General features: G+C 50.5%; 3 protein-coding genes across 3 annotated transcripts; 2 read left to right on the forward strand and 1 right to left on the reverse strand.

Moving 5' to 3' along the window:
- Positions 1-3,804: 3,804 nt before the first annotated feature.
- Positions 3,805-4,887, forward strand: MAA_01590 (uncharacterized protein; the record flags this gene model as incomplete). Its single annotated transcript, XM_007819588.2, has 1 exon — positions 3,805-4,887. One exon carries the CDS (start codon positions 3,805-3,807, stop codon positions 4,885-4,887), a length of 1,083 nt encoding a protein of 360 aa, XP_007817779.2.
- A 1,289-nt stretch (positions 4,888-6,176) lies between these two features.
- Positions 6,177-7,479, reverse strand: MAA_01589 (geranylgeranyl pyrophosphate synthetase; the record flags this gene model as incomplete). The annotated part of the gene is made up of 2 exons (XM_007819587.1): positions 6,177-7,126; positions 7,185-7,479. 2 exons carry the CDS (start codon positions 7,477-7,479, stop codon positions 6,177-6,179), a joined length of 1,245 nt encoding a protein of 414 aa, XP_007817778.1.
- Positions 7,480-8,995: 1,516 nt separating this feature from the next.
- Positions 8,996-9,559, forward strand: MAA_01588 (uncharacterized protein; the record flags this gene model as incomplete). Its single annotated transcript, XM_007819586.1, has 1 exon — positions 8,996-9,559. One exon carries the CDS (start codon positions 8,996-8,998, stop codon positions 9,557-9,559), a length of 564 nt encoding a protein of 187 aa, XP_007817777.1.
- Between the last annotated feature and the right edge of the window lie 1,580 nt (positions 9,560-11,139).

The following is an 11,139-nucleotide window of genomic DNA, read 5'->3' on the forward strand; positions in this document are numbered from 1 at the left end:
CGCCAAGCCAAACCAAGCGCTGAGAGAAGTGCCACTCCGGTGGCAAATCTTCTTGGTGATGAGCAAAAAAAAGGCCACTCGCAGCCAAACACACATTCTCATCATCGAGCGCCAAGTAGTGGTCGGCTAACTACGTCCCGTAAACCAACGCTGCATGCTGATCCCCTTGCTCCAACCGGAGCTGTTGCAGGTCTGACCAGCGTGTCTAGCACGTGCGAATCCGTCGCAAAAGACCCGTAGGATCGAATCTTTTCGACAAATCCCAGCACATATTGAGAACACTAGCCAAGCCGACGATTCCAATGGCGAGTGCAACAGGTGTTGTGGCGCTTGCTGACACCGTCGTCCTAACTGACGAGGATCCACTGGTGTGTCCTGAGACTTCGAAGGAATTTACAGACCCGCTGCAGCTTAGTTTTCATTTCTACTTTGATATCTTTTCTTCCCTATTGTCTCTTGTGTTCCAAAAGCTTTTTGCAGCAGCACGCTACTGGTACTAGTAGTGATCCCCCTTTGACCCAAACTCTCGGTGCCCGTCAATGTTTCATGTAATAGCGCCCCCGTCTTCACGCAGTGCCGTCCATATAGCTTAGGGTAACCTAGCATTACCCAACTCATTGGATTGTCTGACGAGGATCTGTCTCCTTTGCGGCGTAAACAGTACTCGCTTGGCACCCGTGCTACGTTTGGGTTGCCACTGTTCGCCCCATGAAATGCTAGCTCTATGGCAACGTGCATTGGTGGCAGCGAGAGCAAAAAGAAAGGACAAGAAGAGGTAGCACAGTCGGTGGGCTTTCCCTATGACTTTGAGATTTACATCACACGGCTTCCGTGTAATGCAACTGTGAGTCCCGCGAAGAAGCATCCCGATTTGTCCGGGTACAGCCGGAAGATAATTATTTCAAATTGTTGGTCCTAGGGTCAGTCACAAACTTTCTAAAACGGAATGAGTCGCAAACATTGAACTAGGACCTTGTAGCTAGGCCCTTGTAGCCGGCCTCTGGACTTGGCTAAGGTATCCTGGGATGTTGGCGAAAGGAAAAAACATAACAGCTGCATGCATCTCGGTCACGACACCATCTACCCAGCAACAGAACTGAAAGAAAAGTGTGCAAACGGATCCGCGAAAGAAGTCAGCGCACTGATACTAGTACAATTGCGGGCATGATTATCACATAAGATCCCTGTCTGCTCAACTGATAGCCAGACGTCGCCTTAATTCGATCTTCTGGCCAACAAGCCCATCGTTTGCCTGGCATGAGCTGGCCATGTCCATGACAGTGACCAATCTTACACGCGTGTTCCACGATCTTTCCCCGGCGTGCATCATGAGTGAGACAAAACACGGCAACTAGATGTGTGGTAGTCAACCACATATCGGTTACGAGCAGTCAGGGCCCGAAGACTGGCCGGGAGGCAGTCTGGCGTTCACATCTGCCGTTCTTCAAGGATGCAGTCGCGCTGAGTTAGCCTCAACATTGGATAGTTTGAAGAGCAAGGGACGAACGTTCAACCGGTGTGACTGAGTTAGTCTTGTACCTCTCATATCTGCCACTGCCGGTTACACTTACGATAGCATCGCTACAAGAGGCTTTTGTGTGAATGCATCCCATGGGGCTGTCGTTCTCGGGAACCTCGCTTCAGCGCCTGGGAGAAAAGGGGTCCAGACGATGGCAACGCTCATGCATAAAATAGCCTACGTAGGTACGAAGCATAGACACGTGCCACATACGTGCTGGGCAGCAAATCTTTTGTGCGGTAGTCGAGTTTTCCGAATCAGCACAGAATATTGCAAACAAATTTTGTCGTTGCATGTTGGTGCGACTGTTCGTCGTCAATTCGACATGAAGTGCCGAAAAATGCAGCCAATTATATGTAGGGTGTCGGTCGTACGCTCTCAGACTTCGCTAGGTTATTCCTTCCAGCAGGAGAGTTGAAATGCCGTAGTGAGGAGTAGTAATACGGCCCTGTTGTTAAGTCATGTCGTCCATGTGTAGTAGCCGATAGTGCTAGACCAGTGAGCTCGAACAAGTGATTAGCATTGGGTGTAGCATTCGTTCCGATAGGTGAGCTTCCAATACCCTGTCGAGTGTCATATTGAAAAGACCCGGAGATAGAACGGCTCGCTCCAGCCCACCTCCGTGAGCAACAGCCAATCATCAATATCCTCCAAACAGTCGCTGACTTAAAAAAAAAAGCAGCCGTTATTTGCTTGCCTCCAATCAGTCGAGAAACTGTGTGTTGTACTAATTGCAAGACTGCAACCGATGCCACCCCCCTCGATAAGTAGCCAATACAAATAGAACACGTTCTGTCGTGGAACCCAACCAACTCCCGCCACCCTCTTGTGTTTTTGGGCCGGGGGGACCACATTCCTGCGTACAACTTCGTGCAGACTAAGACACTGGCTAATTGAAACTGAATTCAGCCAAGTCCTCGTTCCCCTTGGCAGCAGGCTGTGTGGGAACGACTCATCCATAAAGTCCATAACTTCATCCGCTTCTCCTGGGATTGCCGCATACTCCATACCCTCCCAAAAGTTGATCGTGGCGGATATATTATCTGCAATCACTATGTCCATCGCCTGCCGTGCCTTTTGTCTTGTGTCTGTGGTCAGTTTCTGTAGCAAGATGCACGTATCTAGTAGGGCCTGGTTCTTCGCTCCTTCAACATAGGCAGATACTATTAGTACCAAATGCTCTGGAAGTACAAGCACTGCTGTCAAGTCTACGCGCCCGGCGTCCAAATCCTTCCTTAGCCAACACATACTTCGGACCGCGCATCTTCCTTCTTCGCTGCAGATGGAGGGCACTAGTTCCGTCCATTTATAGTGCGTTGTAGGAGTGGTTAGTGGTCGACCCTTGTCGTTCCGCGCCTGGGGCTTTTGAATGGCTATCGCTGCCGCATCCTGAATCTCTTCATCATTCATCAGGCTGTCATGCGCTTCAGCACGCTTGTACACATGCAACTGCATAGTTCAGAGCAGTTTACTTATTACGAGTCGGGTACAGCCTCCTGCAGTTTCTTCTAAACGATTCGTGGGGTCCGCCGCATGGCTCGCATTTCGGGATCATTTCCGTGCACGTGGCCATGGTCTGTGACCTTCTTGGCACATCTCCCACACACCTCTGGCTTTCTGCATTGGCGGGTTATGTCGTCTGCCAGTTCCTGGCAATTGTAGCATTGCCTTGGTTGTGGGCGATGTTCGAAATTACTTGTCCGTCCTGAGAACCCTCCAGTGTAGAGACTCTTTTGATTGGAAAAAAAGGCGTCGTCTCGGAGGGTTTCCTCAGGTACACACCACTGTCGATCCGTGGCTCCTCAAAAAGCTATTGTTCAACCATATCACCTTCACGACTCCGGTCTCATTCTCGCTGCTAAGAGCTGCTGCTACTCCAGGAAGCTCCTCGCCGTTCGTCGAGCGCTTCGTTGGTGACGCCATCCAGCTTGATTGGGTAGATATCGTCTTGTACTACTCGCGCGTCCCGTGGTAGCTTCGTTTACACCATTCGCTTGATCATCTGGACTTCGTCTTCATTGCATCCTTATCTTATGCGTCCCTTTCCATACTTTGCTTTTGGTCTCTCGTAACAGCAGGGCGTCGCCACTTGGGGAGCTGTCGTGCGATGTGTACCTCCTCCACGCCCCCTGCTGGTCGTTCAACGTTGGTTTCAGTTGATAAAGCTCGAATAACTCGGTTGGCTGGTCGGAGCTCGTTTTCCTGTCCGGTTCGACGATGGTCATTTCGGTGTCGAAAAGCGCGGATCGTGAGCTGCACGATTTCGGTCCCCACACAATCCTAGCATGATGGTTAGTAGATCGACCACAACACCAAAAGCAGATATAATACACGCCTTCCGTGCTATTGCGCTATCAACGATCTCACAAAGCACCGTCTTTTCCATCAACGCAAGTCTTGACCTCCAAAGTTCGGGTAACATGCCCCCCCGGTCTTTCCCCAAGTTTCCCCGCTTGCCTACTGAAATTCGCTGTTACATCTGGCGCCTTGCTCTTCGACAACCTCGCGTCCATCGCCTGCGCACTGCTAATGTGGCTCTCGAGCAACCCCATTCTCTTCTGCGTACTGAAACACTCCCTCGGTCCACGATAACCACGCGTGACATCCTTGCAACATGTCGCGAGTCTCGAAATGAGGCATTGCGCGCATTGCCAGACCTATTGCCTCTTAGCGACTGTGTGATTCATTTCAACGGGCGTGAGGATGTTATCTGCCTCGTCAAAGTGAATCTAGATGTGTTAGACGCATTGAGCGAGGCGGTATTGAGGTATCGCGCTCCGGGACATGGTGGCAAGAATGACGGATCTGTTGTTCAGATGCCCGATGCTCTAGACTGGGTCGACAAGGCGACGAAACTAGCATTAGAAGCTCGCAACTCAGACTTCCATGACGACTTCGGTTTTTCGTCCACTGAAGGAATCGATCAGAATCGAGTGCTACGATTCATGTCCATGTTTCCAAAACTGGAATGGTTGTTTCTAATCGTCTTGCCGTCACCGGATGATATGGAGACGGTGATAATTGATGAGGCTGACGACGACGTCGACGACGAAGAGCATGAGGGAGAGGGTGACAAAGATGCTACTACCAGTTCCAGGAATGGCGGCAGCAGTACTGGCTCCATTGGCAGCTATTGGATTCGAGGTGAGAATGGCATCAGCGACTGGTATCGCTGGGTGCCTCGCAGCACAACATGGGACTACTCGACTGAGAAAGTGCAGACGCACTTCTCAGATATGGCAATTTGGAAGGACAGCCTTCAGGCCGCACTGCGGCGTCATGGCGACGAAAGCCGGATGTTGAGATCGGTGCAAGTTGAGGTAATGCTGCATTTCAGGGAAGGCGCTGAGCCACCGAGAGATCTGTAGAACTTGAGAACTTCTTATGTTATGTCTAATCACCACCTCTTCCTGATGGCTCGCGTGAGCAGGCCCCAGAAATGCTGGATGCCTTATCACTTAGTTATGTGCCACTAGGCAGCAACTCTTTTGCGTGTCATCACAGCGCACAACTGGTGGCATAGTTCGCCCAACACAGCATTGATAAGCACGTACGTGGTTGAAAGTGCAAGGGTCAGGGTCCATAAGCGTTGTTCTTGTCGCTGACTTTTTTGATGATCTCGGCCCAACCAAAAAGAAACTTGATCATTTCGCTTCTAGAGACATCGCCGACACAAGTATCCTCTGTACATGTGTTGAAAGGGACCAAACCGAGCTATTCACTATACGCGTGGTGCCATGCCAAGTTGCCAATAACTTTGAGTACCAGCGACGCGGTGACGGGGACATTCACGGCAACTGAGCCAGGCGTTTCGGGTGCAATATTTCACGGTCTCGATATCACGTCTGTTGCACTGCAAAGTTCCTTGAATGTTCCTCCCCAGTACAAGTCGCACCCAGGCACCACTCCTCCTCACTCGACCCTCGTTCGCTCGTATGCCTCCCATATCTCGATCGCACTTGTGGGCTCCAGTTTAGAACACCACATTATGCCAATGCAAGCCTATCTCAGCGGCCGTAAAGCGCATAACTATAGACTGCTTGAGGCTTCTTTCCTGAACTGTTCCGCCCGCCTCCGCGTCTGCGAAGCTGTCTTCCGCAAAGCACTGCAAAGCAGCAGCACAAACCGCCCGCTGCCTCCTCTGACCTACAAGCCTGCATGCGGTCTTCCCTTCCAGTACGCCTGGACAAGGAGTGTCGTCCAATCGCTGAGCAAATCAAGGTTCCCAGCTCTGCCTGTCTCAGTCGCGCAGCCAGCTGGGTTGTTCTGGCTAAGACATATATATATATCCCTGGTCGCTTGGACGAATCACTTTCTACCAACCTACGATTGCTCGGCCTCGCTGGGCAGATCAACCACTATCAAGCCTTCATTGGCGATGTCCGCAAACTTCTGCGGATTCGGTCACCTGTGGGAGTGCTTTTTTATTTAGATGCAAAAGGCGTGCTTGTGAAACGAGATGGAGGCTTTGTCGATCGTTGTCGCTGAGTCGATACACGGGCAATGTCAGGGCGCTGCACTTGATCCGGATTACGTGTGTAGACTCGATACGTCCAGACTTGGCAAAGGGTGGTGGCTCCCAAGACGAAGTCATAGCTAGCAGAACCAAATCGCAGTTATATCCTCGTATAAGCTTGATACGTCCTGAAAGGAACTCCTAGCATGTAGAGGCCCAGAATTGGCTAATCAACTCCTCAGGGAGTGCTCGTTTGCGGTCCGTTGACTGAAAAATTTTGATCACCTTGGCGTTGGAGGTTTTCTCGCATACTGCAGTACAGTTTCTCCCATTATTCCGCCTCACGGCACCTCGCAGCGCATGGAGTAGTGTGACCATTCTTCGCAGTTCGGACTGATGGTCTTTCTCCCAATTTTGAAATAACGGCAGAGTATGTGTGACCTTTACTGAATGAAAAGTACCCTTCGTATGATAGCCAATGATGAGCCAAGGAGTTCGACCAAACCACAGCTGCGGGAGGTATATCCCAACTGACTTCGGTTTCTGGGCCGATTTGAGTTCTGCTGCTGTGGACTGGGGCATCATCGCAGGTGGACATGATCTATCTGTACTTGACTCCGTTAAAGAAAGTGCATTGATTTGCAACAGCAGTGAGTCAACTTGATTACTTTCCGCATTATCCATGTCGTAGCAGGCATCCACTTCAAAGCGCACTGCGCAGCGTAAATCTCCGATCGAGTAGCAAAGGACGCGATGATGTCCAGAGCTGTCATCTGCACCCGACGGAAAGCTGGTGAAAGCCTTCTCAAAGTTGTGGCCCCAACCACTTCTGTTCGAACCCCGAATGAGCTCGCGTGCGCTCATTTCGCAACGCTCGATGAATAGTGTGTTCTTCACAATTGGAAGGTTGACTTTGAAGTTGCTGTTGACGCGGCCACCGCAAAAATCAAACAACTTTCGAAGGCTGTTACGGTTTGCCACGATGTCCACGTTATCGAAGCGAAAGCCGGGGTTCAGCAAGGCCGAGGCTCGAAAGACGGGCTCGAAAGCATACTTTGGGATACGTGCAGCATTCTGATGTACAAAGTAGGATCCCTTATCCTCTCGTAAAGTGATTGGCAGTGTGTTATTTCGCCAGCGTGGTGCACAACCTGTTGATTTCGCATTTAGTGACGAAATTGCAGTGACCCAAGGTTGGAGTGTGCATACCTGGGACGTAAATCCTGGCTTCATCGCATTCTTGCCAGTTATAGGTACATATCAGCTCACTTTCCACCGTGCTACTGACAGCCATGGATGAAGCTTCGAGTGCATGGCTCTGAACAATCGATATAGGTTCGTCGCGACCTCGGGCATTGTGCCAGAGCCATCGCTCGCTCCAGGGCAGCCTTTTACTGGGTGCAGAGCCATCGCTACAGCTGTTGCCATTCTGAGATTTCGCATCTTGATGTTGAATCAAAGCATCATTGGAGCTGAATTGCCTTCCACAGACACATTTTGCCATGTTGAATGTCCACTGCTGCTGACGAGGCCGAAATAGCAATCCAGTGATCGTACGGGCACGCAACACGTCGACGTGATCTCCCGTCTCTCCCTCGACTGAGGCTCTGGATGGTAAATTGAGGTCCTCTCGGACACAGCGGACAGGTCTGCAAATATTCTGCTGTTCAAAGCCGGGTCTCTGTTTGCCGCAAGTCGCTGCTGAGGAGGTATTGACTAGTGATTGCCCTGAAAGCTTTGATGTGCTGCAACAAGGTGAGTGGTGAGTACTGCTTACGTAGCGGGGAGAGGGTGGAGTCGTGTCAATCTTTCTGCGTCTACAGCTGAAGAATTCGGAACAGATTGGTACTTATGGGAGTAAATACCAACATACGATGGGTCATGTAAGGATCAGTAGATAATCTGGTGTTTTTGTATTAGTTACCCATCAAGGAAATATTGGATTTACAGCGAGTAATAATCATACTATATTATGCCAATCAATCATTGGCAAGTACACTTTCAATGGTCAAGAGGTAACAAACAGTTTGCCGTGGCGATAGTACCTTGGCATCCGCTGTCATGGCTTGCCTCATGAGAGACATCACATCGTGATTGTATGGATCCTTTGCTTGAGTGCGAAGATTCCCCCGGCCCCCATGACAGGATGTGAGAGAGACAGCATGCATTGTGTTTCAGACGTGGTGCCAATCAACCTTCAATTTCGCATCCTCGAGGCAACAACTTTGCATTACTACCTCAAACAGTGCCAACACAATAACAGCAAGGGGCAAACGATACCTGGCCCTTACAGACACCAAAAATATTTGTCATTTTTGTAGTGGATCTCTCGGCTGGTCCGCGTTTACAGAAGCTGCTCGGCCACTTATATATATGTCCTGTTTATCGGCCCCAATTGAAGCCATTTCAGGCGGTACCAGAGGACAAAAATTATCGTATCGCTGCTGATCTTTTTCTTTCCCCAGAGCAGGCATTGAGTTTGCAACCAAATCGCTTGCTACAGTAATCTCAGCTACGTGATGATTATAACATTGGTTGTCCAGATCATGCAGCGTTGGCCTGCTGCCACGAATACGAAAGTAAAGAGTCCCGCCAAGGATAGACTGTCGGAGAAGAAAGTTTCCAATATCCGTTCCGGCTAGATCAGTCTTGGGGGGCTGATGTGACCAGTGTCTTAAACAACGAGGGTCTTCCCCCGGCGTACTAGCAACATGTAAGAATTGTAGCATTTGATTGGCTCATTATTGAGAGGCCGCTGGCTGTTCTTGGTCCGAAGGGAGTTGAGAGATTGTGTTCCGCTCGCAACTGGCCATTCTTTGTCGCAAATGGCATGGTGTTGTTTTCACTTGCATGTAGTGGCTGTAAGTGTCGGACACGATGCGTCCATTGTAGGAGAGCCAGATGTTATAAAAGAATCAGTCTTGCCTCTGAGCAACAAAGTTCACGCTCAACATATAGGGACGCACAGCGTGAACAATATAGAAAGAACAATATTTTATGCGTTACGACTCTCGTTTGCCATGGATTTGGCACATACAGTACTCAGCTGCCTTTTCGGTTCCCTTGAATCTACTCAGAATAGCGCTCAACATGCCGTGAGCGAGACACGGTCGAATGAAGTCTTCCCGTCACCACACCGTTACTCTTCGAACGCCAAAAAACTTTCCATCGACCTCGTGACTCTTCTGCGTCGTTCTGATGTACGTGGGGAGGAACTATGGGAGAAAGTGGACCAGACCGTTGGCTCCGCGGGTTGGTCCGAATTACTCGCTGAAAACGTGCTAAAAGCTCTTGAATCAACCCTAAAAGAGAGCCACGAAAAGATGGGCACAGTCATGAAGGAGGCATACGACAATGCTGTTGAAGCCGCGGAACATGAATTTCAGAAGCTAGTTCAACAGGCCAAAGAAAACCCGTTGGAGCTGGCAGCCACTATTCTTGTGACAATAGTCGCATTTGGGGTACTTGCGGCGTTGGCTCCATTCATTGTGGAGCTGTTGGGATTTGGTGAACTGGGACCTGCTGCTGGTGAGTTTCCAATGGCAAATAACGCATTGCACTGGTTGCCAAAGCTGAGTAAATAACAGGTACATTTGCATCCTGGTGGGAATCAATGTACAGCGGTTACATCCCATCTAGATCTCTTTTCTCTTATTTCCAGCGCCTAGGTATGACTTGGGCACGTTCGTAAACGAAGAGCAACGTACCAGCGTTCGTCCATTTTGAGGAGTCAGGATACAGAACTGGAGCTGCCATTCCAAACTCTGTTTTTAGCGCCTATAATGTCAGTAACGAAGAACATACGTTCGAATAGTTTCAGAGCTCGCTTTAGTTATCACAACAAGCTTCAGGAATTGTCACGTTATGAGACTCATTGTTAACTAAGCTTCTTCACAAAAGCATTATTCTTGTTGCTATTCTTGTTCCCCCTCCTAAACCCTAGAAACTCAAAACATTTAATACTTTTGGAATACTGCTGCCTCCAGGCAGCAGTATGACGACTACTGTTGCCACCTGCCACTCTGGTGGCAAAAGCGCTTGCGAGTTTCAAACAGGGCCGATTAAACGCTCATTGGATGTCCGCGGTCACCAGTGTGACTACTTGCAAAATGCTTCTTTAATGTCGTGGACCAGCGCAGCGACCAGGTCGACAGCCCATCGCTTCGGCAACGCACCGGCTTGCTGCAGATGAAGCACTTCGTAGTGGACTGAGGCCCATGCCGGGCGGCGTGCGAGCAGGCGCTCAAGTCCTTTCCCCAAGCAGGACAGCAAAGAAATTGGGCGCCAGGCCCTGGGCGTACCCAGGTCCCCTTTTCCCGCCTTAAAGATCATGACGACTTCTGCCTCACAGAATGCTTGTGGGTGATGCCCGACCACCAAGCAACCTTCGTATAGCCGCCGGGCATGTTCTCCAATGATGTCCCAAACTGTTCGCAGTATCTTGACGGTGATGTTGTCTGCCCCTGGCGAGGTGTTGCCAGCCTTGGTGGTAGCATCTTCTGCCTCCGCGAGAGTGATCCCGGCAGCAAATGGTATTTGACGCGGCGGACAAACTGGNGTCGATGTCGTCTGCTGCCGTGCGGCGTTCCAGCGTACTACGTCTCAGAGCGTTCGCTTTATCCATTTGCGTTTCGTACACTACACCGTCAATTTGGAGCGGTAGCGGTTGAAAGGCGCCCGGTGATTTAAGCCAGCGAGCTGCTTTGTACACCGCTGCACTATCCGAGAAGCCGTCTATCAAGTTGCGTCAGTACTGACGCTTGGCCCGACGGACCACATTTTGGAACACTCCTCTTGCTGCTTGCACCTCCTCGTTGAACTCCATGGGGGAGATCCTTCGTACGGCCCAGTACTCTGCTGCGGACTCAGCACATTCGTCGGTCCGCCAAGGGGCGCTTCGCGTTCCCTTCCGTACGGGTCGTCCCGCTGCCTTGGCAGACGATGGAGAAGATTGACGGGCGATTCAGCTAGTGCGTCCAGCTCCGAGGCTGTTGTGGCTGCGGCTGGGAGACTATAGACACCTGCCTCGACAAGTTCCTTGAAGCGTTGCAGCTCCTCTCCACCGATTACTCACACCTTACCTAGCGTTCCAGTAAGCGCCAGAGTAATATTTAGGATTGTAAGACTTAAAGTGAAATGGTCAGAGCTCGTGGCGAGGTGACCC

This window comes from Metarhizium robertsii (assembly GCF_000187425.2).
Source record: "Metarhizium robertsii ARSEF 23 chromosome Unknown MAA_Scf_9, whole genome shotgun sequence".
In the NCBI taxonomy this organism is placed as follows: domain Eukaryota; kingdom Fungi; phylum Ascomycota; class Sordariomycetes; order Hypocreales; family Clavicipitaceae; genus Metarhizium; species Metarhizium robertsii.